This window comes from Ctenopharyngodon idella, chromosome 19, assembly GCF_019924925.1.
Source record: "Ctenopharyngodon idella isolate HZGC_01 chromosome 19, HZGC01, whole genome shotgun sequence".
Taxonomy (NCBI): Eukaryota; Metazoa; Chordata; class Actinopteri; order Cypriniformes; family Xenocyprididae; genus Ctenopharyngodon; species Ctenopharyngodon idella.
In genome coordinates, this window is record NC_067238.1 from 29999102 (window position 1) to 30024248 (window position 25147).

The following is a 25147-nucleotide window of genomic DNA, read 5'->3' on the forward strand; positions in this document are numbered from 1 at the left end:
CCACCCTCTCCATGTAATGTAATAGAGTACCTCGGAGATTACCTGTTTTTGTATGCAAAACCCGTAAGCGAGTTAGGATTTTAAGACTATGGGTTTTTGCTAAATCGCTTGAAATAAGGTCTGTGGTTAACAAAGCCTCTACATATTTTCATGTTTAAATCTATGACAAAACACACCAGTTATAACCCGCTTATGCTTTTTTTAAACCTTTATTGTGTCTTAAAAACGGCGGTTGCTAAAAGGGACTACTTCCTTGGGCAGGAACTTTAGACGTCATCATGACAAACAGGACATTCAGACAGCATTTCTCATGAAAAACTGGACAAGTATTCATACACAGCGCAGATCATAATCAGCGAGCATGTTTTTAAATAAAGTTTGAGGAAGCTTGGTGGTGGTGACGTTGATCCGCGACCATGGTGTGCTGTAGTCCGTTTATAGCCTACTGTTAGCTTTTTATATCTGACGACTTTATTTAGGCTTCAAAATGTATAAATGTGTTAATTTTCCAAAAGTCTATGGGAAAAATGCATATGCTTTCGATCGAGGGAACCGCTAAATTCCGGGTTGGCCTACAAAAACACGTCATCCCTGAGGTACTCTATTGGATGTGAGACAAACTAAACAAATTACACTTCAAATATTTTTTTCCAAAGATGGTTTCTGTCATTTTATGTAGTTTTTATCACACTAATGTAAGTTCAAGTGTTCGTGTTTTTTTTAAATAAGTTTTGTTAATTTGATGCTATAAAAACGGGGGTCTGACGTCATGATTGACAGCTTCTCTGAGCCAAGTAGGTACCAACAGACTTTTTCGGAGGAGATTAGAGCTTTAACTTTAATTTCTACATTTCCATAACTGTTTATTTCACACCGACATAATGAGTTGTCCTGCTGTAAACTGTACTAAACGATTCTGCAGGAGTGTTGATAGCGCGCGGCTCCACTTCATGCTCACTACTGCGCAGACTCAGGTCTCAAATCAGCACAAGATGTCAGCGCCATATTGGGACATTGGCGAGGTGCGTCGTCCATATTTTTTTTTTACAGTCTATGGTTGAAACCGGTTGACACTCGCGGTTATGGTAAGGGGCGGGACATTTCCAAAGCGTTCTCGAAGCGCTTGACCAATCACAGCACACTCGTCCAGCCGACCAATCAGAGCACATTTTGCTTTTCAGAAGGAGGAGCTTCATAGAGACAGGAACTAAACAGAGCGTTACTGACAGAGTGGGATAAGAGGAGTTTCAAATATGTGAAAAATAATGTTTTTTTTTTAACATTCAAGCATGAAAACCTGTTCTAGCAGAGCCTAAAAACAAAATCAAGACTGTGAAAGGGCATAAAAGGTCCTTTTAAATGAAACACAAATGATATTAAGCAATAAATTGAAGTTTCTTAATGACATGGCCTGAGGATATTGTCTTAACGAACGTAGCAGATACGCCTAGGTGAATGATTTCTTTAGAAATTGCATGAGTGGTTTTGAACTGTTAAAATTGCGTAACATCTTTCCAGGGAACACATGACAAAATTCATATGTCAAATGCACTGCAAATCTCTTTAGATAAAAGCGTCTGACAGATGTGCAATTGTAAATCTTGCACTTTTCAAAGGTGACTAAAAGCAGTTCACACCAAGGATGATGGCTGTAACTATAATGTTTTAATAATCATTCTAATTCTATGACAACAGGTAAGTCCACACAACAACTGCAGGAACGGTATCATTGGAATCACTTTCAGAGTGATTTCGCTTCCAGCTGATGAATGATAAAATATTAAAAACCACTGAGAATAGATGCAGATGTTATTTATATGTCCAAAAAGTAAGATGAAATTCTGATAGCTTGTAAAATAAATAAATTTTTTTTATAACAGACTACTTGAAAATGCATATAAATATCAGCTGTCTTAGTAAGATGTTTTATGATCAAAGTTATAGTTTTATAGATTATATAGTAATATAATTATGGGGGCAAAACATATAATGCAATACAATAATGACTGAGAGATATAAACATGTAAACGTTCCTTAGAAGTCTTTTGTTTCATATTTGATACATTTTAACATGATTTTTGATGTATGGATAATCAGATAGACCCAAGTTGCTTCAGTCCAGTGAATGTTTATCTTGAAATATTAATAACAATATTAAAAGTTATTCTTACGTTTACTTTATCACTATAAATCACCTGGCATTGATTGTGTACAACATGTTTCTCAGAAAATGATACAGTAGGCTTTATAGGGTTAAATAACATTTTTATTGGTATTCATGGTCCATTTATTAATAAAGCATACATATTTCTATATGCATATTGTCTGAGACAGTTTTGAGCTGTTTTACTACCCAATATCTCTATCTTTACTGCCTAATAACTGAGCTCAGAGCATCAGACTTTCCTAAACACATAATATGTCTTGAATAATGTAGTAATCTGAAGGAATCCCATGCAAGACATACTTGTTTCTTATGCACCAAACACTCTTTAAAGACCTTTGGGTTATATGAATTTATTAAAAATCTTTGTGTACTGTTGTTTCTGTGCACTGGAAGCTGCTTCTGTGACCAAGACAAATTCCTTGTGTGTGTAAAAACAGACTTCCCAATAAATCTTATTCAGAATCTGATTCCCTTTTTTGAGATGCACTAACAGTAGCAGTAGAGTCCAAACAGTAGCATGAAATTATATCAGAGGTATTATCAAAAACATATGTCTACTATTACAGACCAAAATAAATGTTATGCAGGTTCTCGGGAGGCTTTGATGGAAATCGCGATAGGGGAGGAGAAGAAGGGAGAGGCAGGGAAGACGCCGATGCTTGACTGGGCTGCAGGGGGCATCCTCAACCGCACGAGGAAAATCCAGCCAATGCCCGTCCTCTTCTCACACACGCCATAGCGTAGAGAAGAGAAAGAGAGTGTGTGTGAGAGAGAGAGGAGTTCTGGTCTTCCCTGCTTCCACATCCATCAAGTCTCAACCACTGGAGTCAGAGGGGAGGAAATCACAAGAGGCCGTGCGCGCGCGCTGCTACTCCTCCTCGGTCTTCGCGTGGTTTTGCGGGGATTTGACGCGATCACGGGCAGACGGATGTGCCGACAAAAGCGCCTGCCTTAAAGTTGGATACCGAAAACGAAAGGTTTACTCCTACCTAGTTACCTTAACGAGGAGCGGGGAGACGAGAGCGCGAGCCCCGTGTTTTGCTGCGTTCGGAGCACCATGAAGCTCCCGTGCTGGATGGCGCTCGCGCTGCTGCTGCTGGCGCAGACTGCACTGGTAAGAATGACACTCTATTGTGATCTATTGTTACGAGAGGGCGACTTACCGCCGGTCACACGCGCTCACAACATGTCCAACATTCGGGATTATGTTCGTGCGCGTTTGCGGTAATCGTTATGAGAGAGTGTGAATTGTAATGTCATTAATTAGACGACAGTAGCCGTGTTGCTGCTTGGTTGTAAATCTTGGACGCGACCCACATTCTCTCGGCTGACCGCAGACAGCGCGTCTCTGGCGGCCTGGGGAGCGCTGTAAGTGGGCTGGAGAAAGCTCCGAGCTGGGACCTACGGTGCGGGTTTCTCTTGAGCACCTTTGCCTTGTTTGGCCATTTTGATCTGGATGTGGGTGGGTAGGTAGGTGTGTATTGGTGTTGTGGGTCACGGACGCACCGTTAGCCACCTTCCCCGGTTGTCTGATTATGTTGGCGTGAAGCTTGAGTGTGTGTGCGCGCTCGCGCGCGTGTCATGATAAACTATAATTAACGTGTCGCATCTAATTAGGGTTTAATTACAAGCCTTTTGTCCCTCATGTTTGCCTGTCGGTGGTCCCTCCACACGTACCGTTTTCTTTGAGGTCAAGAGTGATCGGTGGGCTCCAGACATAGGCTGGTAATTACAGCAGGGCTGCATTATAATGGTCTGGAGCAGGTAATAGGCGGAGGTGTTGGCCGAGCTTTGAAAGTGTCGCCGATCGGCGGATGATATTGGCCGGAGATCGCCTGAGGTGGGGTGTGGAGGGGCAGCAGGCTGCGGGGGGATGACGTCATTGGTTTTGGCCGCGCGCGAGAGCAACTAGAGGAACCCAGATTTAGAAGGGTATCAAATTCATTCACGTTTTTTTTGTTTGTTTGTTTGAGACTAACAAAACTAGCGGAACACAGGATCCACATCGAGACGTGCATTTACCTTTGAGCAGTGCGCGCGAGGAAATGCATGAAATCCTTTAAGAAAATTAGAACAGAGCTCTTAGTTCTTCTCCAGAGTCTTTACTACGGATGCTATTGACTTTATATGCTACTGAGCACTTGTGTTGAGCCCAAAGACATTCTTTTAAACAACTGACGGGCAATGATAAACTGCTGGTGCTACTGGTGGTCTCAAATCCATGCCAGCGTCCACTTTTTCAGCAGCCTTGGTTCAGGAAGTGGTTTCCTTTTCTCATTCATTGATTTTTTTTTTAAAAGGTCTTAGTTTAAGAATTATAAACCATGAATCAAACCATCCAGCTACGAGGTGAATCACAGCATTACAAACTTATAAATGGTATTTTTTTACTTCCAGAACCTGACTCTATTGCACTCTATTGAGGTAGCTTATAGTTGACCGTTATTGTAAAGGTTGCCCAAAATATTAAAGGGGACCCCTTTTCACAAGATGTAATATAAGCTTCTGGAGTCCCCAGAGTGTGTCTGTGAAGTTTCAGCTCGAAATACCCCACAGATCATTTATTATAGCTTGTCAAATTTGCCCCTATTTGGGTGTGAGCAAAACACACCATTTTTGTGTGTGTCCCTTTAAATGCAAATGAGCTGCTGCTCCCGGCCCCATTTCCAGAAGAGGGCGGAGCTTTAACAGCTCACGCTTCAGTTGCTCAACAACAACAAAGCTGGAGAATCTCACGCAGCCAAAATGAGGATTGTCAGTAACGGTGTTCAGCCTTACATTGTTCAAACCGGAGTCAGACACTGATGGAGAGACTCAGGAAGAAGTTACAACTTTTACAACGTTTCTGAATGGTTAGTGGATACATTTATGTAGTTGCTGTGAAGTTGATTCAACTCATCGACTAGCGTGTGCCGTCATGTTAATCTTTTGTACAAATCCAGCGTTGAACTGACCCTCGTTTGTGGAGCAGTCTGGAGTAACCTCTTCTCTAAACCAGCCCAATATGACCTCACCCCCTTTGTTGTGTGTTCTCGGGGGCGGGGTTTATGTAAATTTTAGGGTTAGTGATGTCACTAGCCCAGGAAAAAGCTCGTTGTAGTCCCTACCAGCCCTTTGTTGTAGTCCTTAAACAGAGAATTCTTTAAAAGAAAATATCGTAACTTTGCAGATGTTGTTTATGCTCTAACAGCAACATTACACACTAACTAAAGTTAAAAAAGTGAAATCATAATTAACCACCCTTTTAAGTGAGCTAAAAATGACATTCATTGCACTCATGACCTTGAAAGTGAACTTGGATCTCATTTTGGTCCACTTTAGGTCTTTCCCTTTATGTTGTTGTTGGTTTTTTGAAGCCCGTTTATACTGACCCCTTTTTTTGGCAGCAAACAAATGAACCTCCATTGTTTGCATTAACTTTATAAGCAAATCACAGTGTAGATTTAAAGCAAACTTTACTCTTGAGATGGTCTGAGAGTTAATATCGAGCAACAAAATTCATTGAAAAACCACGCTGAGGCCTGTGAACATCCAAACACAGGAACTTTAACAGCTTTTGTTTTGCCTGTTCATCAAGATAAAATCAAATGTGTTTCTTCAAGTGTCTGTGGGATCACTTGTCAAGTGTCAAACTGAGATCTCTTACAAGTCACAGTAGGCTGGCCGACGAGCTAATTCACACATTTTACTGTGCAAAAATATCCATATTTGGCTGGGTGTTAATTTCACACCCATGTTGCCCACTTAAAATGAATCAGCACACTTGTAGTATAATGCGCGATTGGTTGAGTTGTTGTGGCCACTTCAAACGGAAGTCTGATGTGGATCAGGTCAGTGGTGTCATATCCTTTCTGGCATTGTGTGCCAGAGATGGAGTTTAATTTAGATCTGGGAATTGAGCTAATGGACACGCATCCACTCTTGAGAGCTCCTGCGTTTATGTGTGTGTTTTAAAGGATCATGTTGGACTCCTGGGTTCAGCACTGAATCAGTGTTTTGTGCTGTAGACGACAAAGACAACCATAGAGAGGGTGGGAGATGAGGAGGAGGGAATGAGAGAAAATGAGTAGAGAGGAATGTGTGAAGCAATTTGACACAGGAAGTTTCTGCTGCTGGCTCTCTCGGGCTTGCGCTTTACCAGACTCACAAGAGCTAGAAAGTTTAAAGTTTTGATTGGGACATGCCACGCTCAAAGTCTGTTTGGCCTGTGAGGAGGATTAGCATTGCTTGGGAAAATAAACCAATGTGGGATTAGAGCCGAAATGTTTAGTTCAGCCAAAAATGAGAATTTTGTCATCATTTACTCACCCTGTTTCATTCCCCTGTATGATTTTATGCTGCTGCGGTACGGAAAGATGGGAATCTTTTGGTACCTCTAGATTCTATACTGAATACTGGGACATTTTTCAAAATATCTCATATTGTGATCCACAGAAGAAAGTCATGGATGTTTTGAACAACATGAGAGCTGATGAACTGACCCATTTAAGCATCCACATTGTCTCAGATGTTTCTCCTAAAAGTGTTCAAATTAGCCACAATCGTTGGCATACAGTAAAGCCGGCATCTTAGTTGTTTTCCAGTTGCTGAAGAATCAATGCGTGTGGATGCGTCTCTCGGCAGGAGGGTGTTAACAGCTCTGGTGACCCAGATCCCTGCTGAGATAATGACCCTACAGTTTGAAAGTCAACCTCCGTCCCGTTTGAAATGATCAGAGGTGGTCTTTGGGGCGGGTCTCTGACCTTCAACATAACAGGGTGAGATTCAAAAACAGTCGGTTAGTTATGACACACCCGAGCAAAATCCAGTTGCACAACACGGATCGTTTGGTTTTGGAAGAATCTGATGAGCAATATTTGACTTCATATTGAAATCTGTGACACTTGATCACAGGCTTTGGTTCTTGGTAATCATTTAGGAACTGTAAAATGAGATCTTTCTCTCAGCAGACAAATGTGAGAGAGAATTTAATCTCAGTAATTCATGTTTACATGCACTTCATTAACATTCAGTTTCAGTCTGACTAAAGCGATCATGTGTCTCTTTAAAATGTCATAAACACTTTAGTCTGACTGAAATTGCTTCAGTAGGGGTGTTAGTTCAATAATGCGATTGTAGCTCGGTTTTGTCTAGCATGTAAACGGGTCATTGACAAATAAGGTTTTTAAAAGTGTAAAACAAAAATATAATGGAGATATAATTAATTTTGAATTTAATTAAGTGTTAACAATGAGATTATGTGGTTTTTATAATCAGTTAACACTGCTTTTGTCATTTTTTTTTTACAAGATGGACAAAATTTGTCACCAAAAAAGTCATTCAGTTTAACCAAAATTTCGGTTTTACCGAATGACACTGTTGGTTATACTGAATGACGATATTTTCAAACAATGCTAACAGGCTGATATCTAGCTAGCTAGCAAAAGGACAATCAAACATTTTATATTTAGTACAAGTTTTTAAAATTTATAGCGGTTGTACCGAATGACCTGATGTTTAGAGACATGCGTATGAGCAAGCGAAAACATGAATTTTTCAAATAGTTAAGAGAGTTAGTTACTTTGCTTCATGACCATGTGGTCCTTTGCAGGTGTCTGAATGATGTCCCATCCTGTCACATGATATTGACCGCATGACTTGATCCAAAATGATCCCTTTATATTGGTTACTCCAAATGACATAAATTTTTCCGGACATTCTTTCTCATAACAAAGCAACGACTTCTACACATAATTTTAACACCATTTTGCACTGTGTTGATATATGATGTTATAAAATCATGCCAGAATAAAAAAATATATACATTTATTACATTTTAAGATATTTTATTCACTCGCTGTATTGGCCTTTGGACGGTTAAACCGAATGACCTTTTGACACTTCAAAATCTTTAAAATACCTTTATATGAAGCAAAATATAATTAAAACCTTTTGGATTCAATAAAAGAGATCTAGTTGTACTACCTTACATACTTTGTATGTCATATTAAGGTGTTTGGACAAAAAAATGACCCGTCACGTCATTGACCCAAACATTAATCAGACAGCAGTTGGCTTCGGCGTTGTGTGCAAGCTCTGAAAGACAAAAAAACCTGTTGTAAAAGTTGTCCCTTTTATTCTACTGCTTTTACAATTGTTTTACAATGTAAACATGCAAGCTCTAGACAGACGTGTTTAACCGCGTTCGTGCCTCGTGTTTTGCAGCGTCTCACGCATGGCGTGGCGTTCTAAAAACACTGTGCTCAAATGAAAAGTTCAACTTTAAGATGTATCTCTAGACCTGCAAAAACAACTTTTTTCCTACACAAAGAGGATCTGATAAAGTTCTCTAAAACAAGTTCTGCATATAAATTTGAATGTTTTGAATTTGATCCTAATTTAACAATGTATGTTTTCAGACACTTCTATTTATGGCCAGTCTAATTGTTTGTGGTAACTCCTTCCCGCTCTAAACTTCTCAAAGTCCTAGCCACAGTCTTGCAACAAACACCGTACTAATTCCATGTTGACATAATAAGCGCATTTCCCAAGGCTTCCAGCTGACGCGTAGTGTTGCTAAAGAAAAAACATTATCAGGTCCACCAAATGGCACAGTGTTCTAGTGTGAAAGCATTTAATTTAGAGGTGTCAGCCGAGGAGGTTCACCTTATCAGCCCACCTGCTTCACATAAACTAAATGAGCCACATCACGCTCACCTCCCTTTGACCTCCTCACATCCGTCAGCCGCCTCCTGCCCGATAACCTGAAGATGATGGATGCAGGTAGGTGAAATCTGGGTCAAATCGTTGTCACGCTTGTGTCGTTCATTTATTTAGTTGGGAAAAATCTTCAAGCTTTCATTTGAAGGAATATATAATGTGGATTACTACAAAAAATGGTTTCGACTCATCCCTTCAGCAAAACACTGGGTTACAGTGAGGCACTCACAATGGAAGTGAACGGCGCCGATCTGTAAACGTTAAAATACTCATTGTTTCAACAGTATAGCCATGAGATGCAAATCTGTGAAAAAAATAGCTTGTTTATCTTTTCTGTGTCAAGTCTTTGTTGCCATAACAATGTAATGCCTTAAACCTTAAAACGACCATAGAAATGATGAGAACAAGTTTTACAGAAGAATTAATTTAAGCCCTTTTTTAAAATTATAAGCTTCACATTTCTGCTTTTAAATCCTTTAAAAATGAGCCCCATTCATTTCCATTGTAAGTGCCTCATCATAACCTTGAGTCCTGCTTTTTTTTTTTTTTTGTGATCAACTTTTTATGAAATTTTTAAAATACACATACATTTTGCTAAGTTAACATTAACATACAAGTATTTTTAACACTTAAAACAAACTATATACAATAAAAGGGAACCCATGGGGAAAAATATATATAACAAATAAATATATAACAAATAAATAAATAAATATATAAAATGTAATTAATTATATATGTCTATATAATACAAATAAATATATAATATTTAAATAAATTATATATGTGTATGTATATATGATACAAATGAATATATAAAATTTAAATAAATTATATATATATATATAAATAAAATTTATATATAATTTATTTAAATATTAAGTATTTATTTGTATTTATATTATAAATACAAATATATATATATATATATAAAATACAAATAAATATATATTTAAATGAGATATATAATATATATATATATATATATATATATATATATGTGTATATATATATATATATATATATATATATAATACAAATCAATTAAATAAAATTTAAATAAATTATATATATATATATATATTTGTATTATATACATTTTTATTTATGATTAAATTACATATAAAAATATAATTCATTTAAAAAAAAAAAATATATATATATATATATATATATATATATATAAAAAAAGATATTATACAAAATATTAAACACATACGTGTGTGTGTGTGTGTGTATATATATATATATATATATATATATATATATATATATATATATATATATATATAATTTATAAATACAAAATATATATTTATAATTTTATAATATATATATTGTATGTATTTATAAATTATAATATATAATATAGTATTTTTTTTTTTTTTAGCAAAAAAGCAAAAGAGGGTTGATTCAAAATTATTCTGGTGGTAAATCAACATTATGCCACAAGTTCCCGCCTCTCATTCTGTCATTCACCCCTATTGAACCCGGAACACTTGATCTGTGAGGTAATTGGACGAACAAGATTTGATTTACTATTACAAGCTCTAACATTGTACTGTAGAAAGTAGAAACCCATTTTAGGATCTGAGCTCGTACTCGTACAGCCACGAAAGGAGAGCAGAGAGAGGGATGAATTGCTGAGAGAGGTGGAAACAGAAAGGTGGAGACTGTCGGGGCTCGCTGCTCTTTCCCAGGAGACTGTGTTCCTCTACCTGTTCTCCACAGTGTCACCATGACAACGGCAGAGCACATCTCCGTCACAGCCGTATCTCTGGTCTCTCCCTTTTCTTTGCCCCTCTCATTCTGTCATTCACCCTTTTCTCTTTCTCTGCTTGCTCTTTTTCCTTCTGTCTCTCTCTCTCTCTTTCGGTCTCCCTCGCTAATTAAGATGCGGCTCCAGCAGTCTGGTGGGGGAGGGGAAATCACTCCATACCTGAGAGAGAGACAGGAAGAGAGACACGTAAACTATATTTTACAGCTGGATATGTGGACATTTATGGCTTTATAACAGGCTGTAGTGTAATATTTTTTTACGGGTGTGGTTTTATATGTGCAAATGGCAGTTTGTGATCGGGTATCTCAGAGAAACCCGCAGCTTGATTAAATGTTTTTTTTTCCCTCAAAATGACGAGCGCTTTTCTGTCCCAAATTTATGTGCTTGCGTGCGTGCGCCATGCTATAATAAGAGCCTAAATTAGAGAGCATTGGTAGGAGGCGTTCCAAAGCCACAATGAGTTTTAAGATGCCTCACCAAGCCGCTCTATAAATATGAATACGGCTATTGTAGCCAAACAGGACAGCCCTTGCCCGGAGAAAACGTGTTTATGCGCATGTGTCCTTCCTTTTCCTCCTCCTCCTCCTCCTTCCCTGTCTGTCTGTCTGTTTGTTTGTTCTGCAGATGTTCTCAGGGCCTCTTGCTTGAGGGAAAGAGTAGAGGTAGTGACGCGTTTCCGTGGAGATAGCGGAACCATGAGGATAATTGGGTTAACGAGTGAATGTGGGCGTGGCCACGTGCTCTGGGGACTTCTGGAATGTCGTTAACCATCCAGTAGCGGGGCGAGCGAGGTGAGCGCCAGACGAGTGTCTATACAGTGTTAAAAGCAGCCCGGAGTTAATTGGGAACGAGGAATATTTAGATAACGCTTGTCAGATGCGATGTGCAGGCCATTAATCAACAAGATTTGCGTTTATTATCAAGGAAAATGATGAACTGCATGCAGCTAAATGCTTTCATTCATTTTGAGCACGCGCTCATGCGTCTAATGAGATGGCTTTGTGAATAAATGGTGTTTGTTTACATATATGTTTACATTTAGGCATTTAGCAGATGCTTTTAATCCAAAGCGGCTTACAAATGAGGAACATCACTAGCAATTTACCGTTCAAGTGGCAGCAGTTGGGTTCCGGAAGTAAAATCTCCATTCATTTTCTCCATTGGGAAATAGATTTTTAATGATAACTTATAAACTAGAGATGCACCGATACGATAGCTGATTATTCAGAGTGATATCTGCCGATACCGGGGGTTCTGCCCTTTATACCTTCTTTTAAATTAATGATAGGCTACTTTTATTATAATTAATAATTAATCATTATATTTTGAAAGAAATGCAAATAAAAACTTTATTCTCTTCATTTCATCAACTTGTTTCAGAGCAACTGGTATCAGTTATAAACATAAGCGCATTACTCAAATTAATATTAACACACATTAACGAAATGTTGAAGATTAATATTTCTTAACTTTCTGAATGTTATTAATTCATATAATTACTATTAATATTGAACATCAAACTGGTTTCTTAGCATTTTCTTTACAAAGTACAAATTCAGTGCATTTTCCCGCCCTCTTTTGATTGACGGCATATATCAGCCCTATCAGCTGTTTTTAAACTAAATTAAAATTTGCTTTTATTGGCCGATATATTGGTGCATCTATATTATAAACCTTTAAAGATAGGCCTACTGTGAGGTATGAGGTTGTTAATGGATGGTATTTGCTTCTGCTGAAGCCGTCAGCCCACATTATTTCAACTTATTCTTGAAATAATCGTGTTTAACAGCAGAATTCGTGGTGAAAAACTACATTACCCATGATGCTGTACAGAAAATTCCACCAATCAGAGAGTCGCCACAATCAAAACGCGCCAAAATAGCTCTTTAGCTCCGCCCACTCTCATAAGCACTGAGAATGACGTAATCGAGTCGATCTCCCTATGCTCTCAAAATACCTAAATATTTGTATATATGTGCATATTTTGGAATAAACTTAAAATATATTGTTTTTATATATGTAATCAACATTTCTAAATGAGTAGTTTTAAATTTCTCCATTGTTTTTAATTGGTTTCTATGGAGCAAGCCGAAAGAGAGAGCGAGTTTTTAATCGGTTTCTGCCTATTGCAATGCTTCATGGGATTGTAGTTCTTTCCTTCTGTAAAGCCGTTAAGTACACAGTCTTGTACTTTTTTATTTTTGTCCGATTTCCAAATACTACTTTGATTCAAATCAGTGTTATGATTCACCTCGTAGCTGATTAGCTTGGCTTACGGCCTCAAAGACTTTTTTATAATCCCTATGGGAGAAATGAATGGGAAAAAATGCTTCCTGAACCAGCGCCGCTGAAAAATTAGACAGGCACTAATACACTCCTATCTGTAGCTGCTCTTTGCAAGATTGATGTGCAGTGAATATGACGTAGGGTGATGTGTGTGTTATGTGCATGACTACGTTCACACAGCCGACGCCTTTCATAACTCCAGAAAGCCTTATCACTATTAAAATGGCGTAATATAATAAATGAGGCCAATGAAGGCACAACCTCATATGTCAAATCTTAATTAACTGACACAAGCTTAAAAAAACAGTGTACAATGCAGGATTTGGATCGCGGCCAGGCCACAAAACTGATAAGAGCGGCTCAGTTGGAAAGACAGCGACTGGATTTAAAACTTTCTGACGCTGCACCAAATCTCTGTGATTTACAGAAACCACATGTGAAAAAACACAAAACGTACACAAGATAAGTGAGTCCTGAAAATTTAAGAGAGTCAGTTCAGTTCAGAATGTTGTCACTCACATTTTAACCACAAACTACATACCACTGGATTATAACCATACCGTTTTTTAAAACAAAATTATATTTTTATTCAGCATGGATGTACTAAATTGATCAAAAGTGACAGTATTGTCACTTTATCCATAACCTTTATCTTTATCTGACCTTTATCAATCTTTACTGTCACTTTTGGGCCTTTCTATTTATCAAAAAATCCTTAAATGTATCAGGGTTTCCACAAAAATATGAAACGGCACAATTGTGTTCAACATTGATAATAATCAGACATGTTTCTCGAGTAGCATATCAGCATATTTTTGAAGGATCACGTGACCCTGAAGACTGAGTAAAGATGCTGATCTGGTAGTTCTGAGGGGATTTCCTGGCGGGAAGAACTTTACATTATTTAGTAGTCAGTCCCCATGGTGGTAAACACAAAATGGAGTGTGTACTGCAGAGTATATACAACTGTATTAGTGACTGTTGCTCTTAATTCAGTTTATTTAAATAGTCTTTGCTTTGAAGATACAAGTATTTGTTCATAATATCTGAATAGATGATTCTCTAGAGGTTTTTAGTTCCATTATATAATATGACTAATATACATAGCCGATCTGACACCAAACAGCGAGTTAATCGTTTTAAAATATTAATCATTCACACACATTATTTTAAGGATTTATAAAAACTCCCAGATAAGAGCCAGAGAAAAAAATGAGCCTACAGCCAGAAGACAAAAATGTATGTAAAAGCACACACGCATAACAGAAAAGCATCTTTGAGGATTTCACACCGTGCGCCGTTTAATCCATTTGCATTTTCTTTGTTTCTCAGCAAACACGTGCACAAAAGGTCATGCTCACCTTCAGGATAACCTCTACTGAAGCTTAACCACTCAACAGTTGCCCGTTTTTGAAGCTCAAAGAGTCGTTTGAGTGACGGAGCTGAGAGCTTTGTGCACATTGATGTGCAAATCAACACAGCTTCTTTGCAACTCAATAACCAGAACATCTTCCTACAGTATGTGCAGTTAAGAGGCTCGAAATACAGGCTTGTTGCTCTGATAAAATCTTTACTAAACGATGTCTTCCAGGAGATGGTTGATATAGATGTGAACGTCAAAAGTGATTGACCGAGACTATTATTGTACAGCCCATTTAGTCGTTATTTTAAAGGGTTAGTTCACCCAAAAATGAAAATAATGTCATTTATTACTCACCCTCATGACCTTCTTTAATCTTCGGAACACAAATTAAGATATTCTTGTTGAAATCCGATGGCTCAGTGAGGCCTGCATAGCCAGCAATGACATTTCCTCTCTCAAGATCCATTAATGTCCTAAAAACATATTTAAATCAGTTCATGTGAGTACAGTGGCTCAATATTAATATTATAAAGCGACGAGAATATTTTTGGTGCACCAAAAACAAAATAACGACTTGTATAGTGATGGCCGATTTCAAAACACTGCGTCATGAAGCTTCGGAGCGTTATGAATCTTTATGAAAATTTTTTTATTTTTTGGGCGCACCAAAAATATTCTCGTCGCTTTATAATATTAATATTGAACCACTGTACTCGCATGAACTGATTTAAATATGTTTTTAGGACATTAATGGATCTTGAGAGAGGAAATGTCATTGCTGGCTATGGAGGCCTCACTGAGCCATCGGATTTCAACAAAAATATCTTAATTTGTGTTCCAAAGATTAACGAAAGTCTTACGGGTGTGGAACGACATGAGGGTGAGTAATAAATGACATTATTTTCATTTTTGGGTGAACTAACCCTTTAAGTGTCTTATTTGTAATGGTAAAATCACCAAATACATTTATACAGGTCTCTTGTTTTGTATGGAACAAGATTGCAAACTCTGTTAAACATTAGCCCTTCGTCTCCATTAGCTGTGACCTTGGCTTGCGTACAGCGAATATTAATTCTAGTACCTTTTATTCACAAGGCTTTATTGACTTCTCAATGCAAGATGATGTAATGCACAGCATTATTGCACACTTTATTGAATAGCCAGTGTAGGTTGTTTTTGTGACTGGAGAGAATGCTTTACTTTGTATTTATCTATTCATTCTTGACAAAAACCAGCATAATAGTCTGTACCAGGGACATGATTGTGAAGTCGTTTTAAAAAATGTGATGAAATGTCAGAATGTTGGCTGAAGAGATTGTGTGCTGCTCAGCCAGACTCGGAGTATTTGATAAGAGGGAGCTGGCACACACACACACACACACACACACACACACACACACACACACACACACACGCGGCTGATGAAATGCAGACTTCTGTCAAGTGTGGAGAATGACTAACAGAGAAACCCTGTAAATAACACTGAGATCTTTCAGTTCTACACAAGAGCTGTGATATTGCACAAATGAATGGTGAAGATATAAAAAGAAACTGTTAAACCGATTTTTATCTTCTTTAAATTAAATTAACAATGTACGTCTCCATTATATGCAAAACGGAAGATTGGCATAGTTGACGTCATTAATTCGTAAGATTGATGAATAGTTCACCCTGTCATTTACTCGCCCTCATGTCATTCCAAACCTAAATGCTGTCTTTTTTCCTTAAAACACAAAGGAGATCATTTTCATTATTAATTTAAATGATATTACTTTAAAATAAAATATTTTTTCAAGTTGGAAATATGTGATCAGCGATATACTGTTAACGAACATCCCAATGCATTTAGATGAATATGTAAGTATGTGCTGCGCGCTCTCCTTTCAATAACAAAATAAACACACAACAAATATAACAGCAGATGTTTGCAATTCAGCTCTCCAGTAAAGTTACGTAATTTTTATTTATATAGCACTTTATACAATAGCAAGCAGCTTTACAGTATTAAACATGAAAAAGTGTCTCTTTCAATTAGAATTACAACTTAATTTTCAACTATAAAGCAGCTCTCCAGTGTGTTCATGTTTTATTTGCGTCTGACCACGACGGACTGAACAGAAGAAATAAACCGGAGAAGATTACCATGTCAAAAGAGACACGCCCACCTATTACATAATTTCCTGGAATGTTCGCTTTGACAAGCTGTTTCTAGCTCCCAAAATGAACTTGTTTTGGCATGATTTCGTTCAAAAAGACATCACACTATAGTTCGATCTTCGATTTCACTCGGGCCTTAAAGAATTAGTTCACTTTAAATGAAAATTACCCCATGATTTACTCACCCTCAAGCCATTCTATATGACTTTCTTCTTTCTGATGAACACAGTCGGAGTTATATTAAATATCCTGAGATGCATCCAAGCTTTATAATTGTCAGTGAACGGGACCAACGAGTATGAAGCTCAAGAAAGTGTATCCATCCATCATAAACGTACTCCGCACGGCTCCTGGGGGTTTGTGTAAGAAAAATATTCATATTTAACAAGTTATGAAGTAAAATATCTAGCTTCCACCAGACCACCTTCTGTATTCAACTTAGGAAGTAAGTGTAACGCCTCTCGCAGTTCAAAACGCTTACGCTACGTCCTACACCTTCCCTATTCAATTTACGATTTTTTCCTTAAGTTGAATACGGAAGGCGGTCTGGTATAGCTAGATATTTTACTTTATAACTTGTTAAATATGGATATTTTTCTTACACAAATGCATCGCTTTGCTTCAGAAGGAATTTATTAACCCCTCGGAGCCGTTTGGAGTACGTTTATGATGGATGGATGCAGTTTCTTCAGCTCATACTCGTTGGTCCCCATTCACTGCCATTATAAAGCTTGGATGCGTCAGGATATTTATTAATATAACTCCGATTGTGTTCATCAGAAAGAAGAATTTTTTTTTTGGGATGAACTACCCATTAAATGGCATGTGATCTTCTCTCAGTAGTCTGACCTAACAGTTTGTGGCATAGAAGGCCACGGCCTGCATCATCAACAATCTGCTGCATGTCAGGTTCACTACAGATATAATGGAGCTGATGGATTCTGACTCAAGCGTGATGTCAAGGCTCACGCTCACACCTCCCCCATCTTTTGGCCTCCAAGTCAAGGGCTTAGGCCAAGATCAGCTCTACGCTGTCATTTCCACAAACACGGTGATAGTACAGCTGATATTGCTATGACTGTAGTTCCTCCTCAGTGGAATAAATGAGTCAGTAAAGTTCATTTATAGAGCACAGATAAAATCAAGTGTTATATTACAATATTACATTCAAATAAATTCCAATAAAGAGGGAAGCCTATAAATAAAATGAACTGTACAGTTTGTTTTTTTAAGGGTTAACTTGTGTTCACTCTTGAGTCACTGAAGTGATCTAGTCAGGAATAGTGATTTTTATTTTTTTCTTGTCAATATTGGTGTTTGATTAATATTAACAACATAATAGACCATGCAAAGTGTAGACATTATATTCAACCTTATGCAGAGATCTGATATTTGACACAAATCCATTTTTTGTTGGTAATAACTGTTTTATTACTCTGTACTAGTGGTTATTGGTCGATGAAAAAAGTCTCCTGTGCTCATCAAGGCTGAATTTATTTGATCAATAATACAAAAAAAAAAAAAAAAGTGAAATATTATTACAATTTAAAATATTTTTTTTCCATTAAATGTAATTTATTCCTGTGATCACAGCTGAATTTTCAGCATCATTACTCCAGTCTTCAGTGTCACATGATCCTTCAGAAATCATTCTGATATGCAGATTTGATGCTTATTTCTTATAATTATCAATGTTGAAAACAGTTGTTTTGCTTAATGTTTCATCAGGATTTTTTGATGAATAGCAAGTTCAAAATAACAGCATTTATTTAAAATAGAAATCTTTTGTAACATTATATAAATGTTTTTACTGTCACTTTTGATCAATTGTATGCATCCTTTCTGAATAAGTATCTGAAGTATTTATTTCTTTTTTGGGAAGTGTAGATAATCTAAAAAAAGCCACATAATATACGATTTATCTGTCTATCATTAGTCTATACGGCATATTGTCATGCTCATGCAATGTCTGCATCTAATTTATGTCAGCGTCTTTCACAATATCCCCACTATTTGTATTTAATTGCATTTACCTAAGACTTGATTATATTTTGACATGTTCAGGTAATAAGAGCAGCTGTGTTTGGAGGAATGCGACTTTCACGCTGTGCACACAGTGTTTCCCACGCAGTGATTTTCAGGATAACCCCAGATAAACTTTCGAGTGGGAACAAATGGATGCATGATAAATTCTCAATGAAGACATGCTGCAAACTTGTTAAATAGCTGCCTGTCATTTTGTGCTTTTGCACAAGCAGGTGGAGTGTGAAAGCGAGAGAGGAAAGACCGGAATCAGCTGCCTCAGTCAATCTATTTTTCTCTCCATTCCTTCCTGCTAATCTCCTCACTTATCATGTTGTGCATGGAAAGTGATATTGATCGATATGAGTTAAGTGAGATGCGCGTCCGCTCGGGCAGATGTGCTGGAAAGCAGATTACACTGCTGCTAATCCACAAGTGTAGGGATGAAAGATTACAGCAGAATCACCTGCTGGAGGTAGAGCAAACTGACACACAGACCGGGAAAGAGAGAGAGAGAGTTAAACACAGTTACTAAAGAGCTTTGTAGGATGGTACACAGAGCGGGACACTCGACACAACCTAGAAAACAGATTAGAGAGAGAGAGAGAGAGAGAGACGTCACAACAGCAGAGCTCCAGACTGAGACTAAAATGCTTGCTTAAAGTCCCCATGAAATCAAAATGGAAGTTTTGTGGCATTTAGTATGAATGTTACTATATTCGCAAAATTTGCATTTAGAAAACTTAAAATCTTTCACTTCTGCCAATATGGATCAGTGATTTTGATGACATCACGGTGCACTTCAGCTTCTCATCAGATTTTCTGTCCAATCAAATGCTCTCTAGATTCTAAAGCGTCCCGCCCCCTACATTATAAATAGACGCTGAAGCTGCGGCTGAAATCGGTCATTTGTTCACACATTTACTAGAGCTGAACGATTAAACGTAAAAAGATCGCGATCTCGATTCAAACACCCATGCGATCTTATTTGACCGCAATTCAGTTAAATGAATTCTATTAAATCTCTGACAAAATCATACCGGAACATTCAAATCTGTGTTTGTGCTGCCGCACTGAGCCAGAGAGAGTAGGTTTGAACCAAAGTTATTTTTGTGTTGCAAAAATTAAAATTTATTACAAAAGTACTGACATTAGGATATAACCCCGTGTACGATAGTGATCAAAATAGAGCAAACCACATTTGAAACTAACTTGGCGCTTCAAATAACGGTTGTGTCAGTTACATCGTATGCCACTAGGTGGCGACAAATGACTGTTGAAAAATGTATTTGTCATTGAATCATTCAAGATTCGTCAAAACACTGATTCATCCAGTAATGAAATGAGTCATTGAATTAATTCAAAACCATTTTTTAAATAATACATTCAAATTAATTGAACATTTTTCCAGCAGAGTCCAGCAATAATAATATTAGGTCAGAACCTCCAGTAAATTACGTAATTTTGTTTAGTTGTATTCAGAATCGTGGGAAAATCGTTATCTCAATTTGAAACCAAAAAATCGTGATTCTAATTTTATCCAGAATCGTCTACAGAAACATTTACTATTTTCTACATGGTGAATGGCAAATAGTGCACTATATAGGGGATAGGGAATGATTCAGACAGTGTAAATAATATAGTGCTCGCGCACAGTCTGCTCCGGTCCAGAGACGCGAGAGCACAGAGCGGATCAGATGCGTGAGACACATTTTAATTTTACACAGGATACTATATTTTAATGCAATACGGAGAGGATTAGGAGGAAACTGAGGCTTTACCAAGCTCAACAGCTCTGGCCGAGCTGTGATATAAACAAAATGTTATTGGCTGTTTTAAAAAAGGGGAGGAGCTGCTCGATATGTCCTGCCATGTTTTCTTGTTTCAGTGGAATTTACGCCAACACATTGAATAATGCTGCGCATTTCAAGGCACTTCGGGACATTTCCCAAACTCACTCAAAGCAGTTGAGCAATCACAACACACTGAGCCAACCAATCAGAGCACATTGTGCTTTTCAGAAGGAGGGGCTTCATAGAGACAGGAGCTACTGACAGACTGGGAAAAGAGGTGCTGCAACAATGTCAAATATGAAAAAAAAAAAGTAGTTTTTTGAACATTGAAGTATGACCGTATTTTAGTAGAGTCCAAAAACAAAATCAAGACTTTGTAAAAGGGCATAATAGGTCCTTTTTAATGAATCAGTTTAACTGAACAATGAGTCATTTTCGGTTAAGTAAACTGAACAGATTTCAACTGCTACTGTTTTCTCTTTAGTGTTGTAAGACTTGCTAATTACAGACATATTCACAAAAGCAATAAATGAATTTTAATGTTTTGTTTCATTCGGAGAGAGAGATAACGTTGAGAAAGAACAGTCCATTGCTTTGGTGATCGCGTTCACTGCGTGTTTGCACTCCTTTAAATAAACACATTCCCCACACTCCATTTTTATCTTATGGTGTGGAAAAAGAAGGAGTGTGTGACCGGCAACTGCATTCCTGCTTTAACCTGATGTTTTTTAATGGGCGTGATGATGACCCTGATCTGAATTCTGGTCAGATGAGTCTTATTCAGAAGCAAATGTGACTTTCATTTATAATGCACATGCACAGACGTGCACATCACATGATGGCTGAGTAGAGGTTAATGGTGTGGGCTGGCAACCCAAAGCTCACGAATTCTGAAATGGAGCGTCAGACAGATGCCCTGTCATTACTGTGACCTTAAGTAAGACTCGTAACCCCAAGTTACTTAAGCAGGATAGTCCCTGCAATTACTGTACTGTATGTCACTAAATGACATGTAACATAATCTGCGGTGGTGAAATAACTGGATTTGAATGACATCCACTTTTTTTCCCTCTTTCCACACTACAAAATCATTGTCTAAATAAGCATTTTTATCTTGTTTTACAAGCCTCCGCCAGCATTTTTGGTAATTTTCACAAAACTTTCATGGCCTCCAGAATATTTTGTTGAATGTATGAATATATGAACATGCAGTATAAAAAAAAAAAAAAAAAAACTGTTTTATTCTAGCTTTATGCATTCTTTTTTTATCAACACTTGAATGTGGGTAATAAAAGGCAACATTTTGAACAAAAAGCTGAGAAAATCGTGTTTTTTCAAAGAATACAACATGCATAAGTAATGCTTTTATCACTTGTTTCTGCTCCTTTTTTCTAGTGATGGGTTGATGTTGAACGATTCGTTCATTTTGGACGAATCTTTATTATGACTCAGGAACAACGAGTTGTCTCAAAGAGTGATTCGTTTGTTTTGTGTTGACCGCACATGAACAATGAGTTCAACAATGAGACCGTTGGCAGCAACTAATCAGAGAGGAGCAAATCTATTGCCAACCCAATAAATACTTTATTGTTAAACACTTGTTAGGCACTTTATTTCAACTTTTTAAATATTTTCTTTATTTTTATTAAATATAAATGCCCTTCCAATCTGATTTGTGATGGGGAAAAGAGCGAGTTTGGCAAAAGGCGGATTCGAACCTGGGTCGATTGCATCAAAAGCTACTTTCATGTGCCATACTCCCTACAGCCTACGCCACTGCAGGCATTTACTAAAAATATTCGATGGCTAAATTACAACCTAGATACATTAAATTGGATCGGTTGGTATTTTAAGCATTAAATGAGGTAAATTCCCTGTTTTAGGTTGACGCATGACAACTTGCCAGCGTGAAAAGATATAAGTTCACGCTCCTTTTCTTCGCTCCACTGCCGCTGAGAGGCCGCCATCTTGTTTAAATTTTTTCTGAAATCTCCAAGCCGATCACCTGATCGGCTGCTAGCATTCTGATTTGAGGATCTTTAAAAATTGCCCATGACCGATCTAAAGTATTCAGATAGAAATGTGTTGCTCATTCTCAATGGGACAGTGCCCAAGCAACATTGCTCAAAAAGTTGCTCCATGTATCATCACCTTTACAGTTACGTGATGCGTTTCTGGTCTCAAATTGTAGCTTTTTCATTTCTTACCATTTATATATATTTTTTTAATTTCTGTCATGATGGTTCTTTTCCATAACATTTAATGTGGGTAGTAGTTGGTAATGCTTTAAACTTTATCCGTATGATGGGGAAAAATCACTTTGATAAAGCTACCTACATATAATAACAACATATACAGTTACGTGATAAAAGAACGAATGACTCGAACCCGGTACCGACTGCACACTCAGCTTATGGGGATGTCACGGGATGAACGAACGACTCCGATTGGGAGGTAAACTTGATAAGGTAAACATGTAAGTTGATGTGTTGGGGAATTTGGCTATTGTCATGTAACATTTTAATTATTCTGCTGAAATCACCAAAATGACTTGGAAAAAAAGATTTGTTCATTTTGATGAACGAGATTCAAAGATCCGAGTCAGTAAAATGATCTGAACTTCCCATTACTACTTTTTTTCTTTGTGTTTTGATCCAGATATTCTGTACTCTTTTAGAAGATGTGTAATAGCGCCCCCTACTGTCTAACAGTGAAAACACCGAAAGACGGAAAATTCCGTCACTGCCGGAGAAGTGTTGGCTGCTTCCGAAATGACATACTCTTGAGTACGTACTTATTTTGCATAACCAATTACTTCGCAACCACTAAAAAATTATGTTTTATATAGTATGAGTATGACGTACTACATTCGCCATGCTGTCATTATCAGCCTACCAGCGTCAGTTGCATCGCGTCACCGCCATTCACAAATCCTGCCCCGTGGCCTCATGGGATAGTAAAGTGTCCATCGCATGCACATTTCAGAATCGCGCCGGAAGAAGTAGATCATCCGGGTACTTTTTGTCTATTCTTTTTTTGAGTACTGTGACTTCTTTTGTCACATACTGTTTTTCGCCTACTATATAGTAGGGAAATATGCGATTTCGGATGCAGCCATGGTCTCATAAATGACGGAAAATTCCGTCAATGGCAGGGAAAGAGTTCATATTGTTGTGGAACCTTGATACATATTTATTTTTTATTTTTTTAGGATTCTTTGATAAATATAAACTTTTTAAAAAAGCAATTATTTGAAATAGAACAATGTCTACCATTATAAATGTACTTCTTACTGTCACTTTTAATCAATTTAGTGCGTCCTTGCTGCATAAAAGTATTCCTTTCACAATTCAAAGCTTTGAACGGTCGATCCCTCTACTTCACGTTGCCTAAATATCCATAGATAAAGGACGAGGTAATGCATGTACACACCTGTACGCATACAGGAAATACAGTAGGGTGTGTAACTGCTGTGTGTAGGTGTACATGTGACCATTTCAATCACATACTTGTTTGAGAATGTGTCTGAACGTGTCGTTTACCTTGGAAAACAAAACTCACTTCGCACCATTTAAAGACATGTTGAGCCATGAACTAATCCTAGCCAAAAACAAGTTTAACATTACGTAAAATGATCTCATGACATAAAATGCGCGCTCCTTTGTTGGCGAGTATGTTTCTGTGGTGTTGTCAGTGGCAGTAGATGCTATTAAATACTTGACACCGGACCAGATTTCCACAGTGTTTCTCATCCACTTCAGTACTCAAGTCAGGTATGCAGTTACTGAGCAACAACTCTCCATAATAGTTCAGAATTGCTCCAATTGCACTTTCAGCTGCTGCTGTTCCAGAAAGCCTGCCATTACCCATATTCCCTTGCTTCTATATACCTTATCCTTCTTTTTATTTGTGCAGCAAAATTGAGATTGTCCCCAAAGATATGGGAAATGAGGATCTCCGGGCACATACAGAAGTTCAAACACACACACACACTGAGAACAGCAGGGGATTCTGGGAAAGGGGGAGGATTGTTCATAATCACAAAGACGGGCCACACACACTCGCCCTTACATGCACACCCACATACGCACAAAGGCAGGCCATTCCCTAGCCCGTGGGTGCATTTTTTAGCTCCTTTTAAAAGTTTCTTAGAAACACAAGAGAAGTTATGATCCACAGGAAGCCTGCGAGGAGAAAGCGCTCATTCACCCAGACACATACGGACATACAAATACACACACACACACACACACACACAATACCATCCTTTAAACTTCACAAACACTGCGTACTTGAACCACCTGATCTGCACGTTTGAGTTTATTACGAGTCCATGTGAAAGCGGTCATGTTACACACATGCTGTTGTGGGTTCACCCTGTTTTACCCTGTTAACCCAGACAGCAGTGATTCCGGGTGTTGTTGGCTGGCTGTCGTGTGGGAAGAACGGTCATGACTCGGATAATATACCGTGAAACTGTTTCCATGGCAACTTCTCAGCAGAAAGCTTTCTGTACACTTTGCCCACATCATGCTTGGAAAACCCAACCCTAAACTGCCTTAACTCCTCATGTTTGTTTATTACAAAGATCACATTTCTCTTGTAACATGGAAGCTGTTTATGTTTGCGTTTACATAAAAAATGTCTCACAGGGAACATGATTCAAAGTTTCTTTCAAACTTCTTTTTAATTCACATTTTTAATTTGTATTGTATTTATCATGAAAAAAAAAATCACATTGTAAATTTTCTTTTTGGAATTGATTTTTTTCCACACACACACATATGGGGAAAAATTGAATTTTATATATATATATATATATATATATATATATATATATATTATATATATATTATATATATATATATATATATATATAT

At 37.5% G+C, this 25147-nt stretch overlaps 1 protein-coding gene across 1 annotated transcript in view; it reads left to right on the top strand.

Moving 5' to 3' along the window:
• The first annotated feature begins 2825 nt into the window (after positions 1–2825).
• Positions 2826–25147, top strand: part of sdc3 (syndecan 3) — a 41832-nt gene continuing 19510 nt past the window's right edge. Inside the window, exon 1 of the mRNA XM_051872582.1 lies at positions 2826–3281. Coding sequence (XP_051728542.1) covers positions 3225–3281 — 57 coding nt within the window. The 5' untranslated portion in view covers positions 2826–3224. The remainder of the gene's footprint in view (positions 3282–25147) is intronic.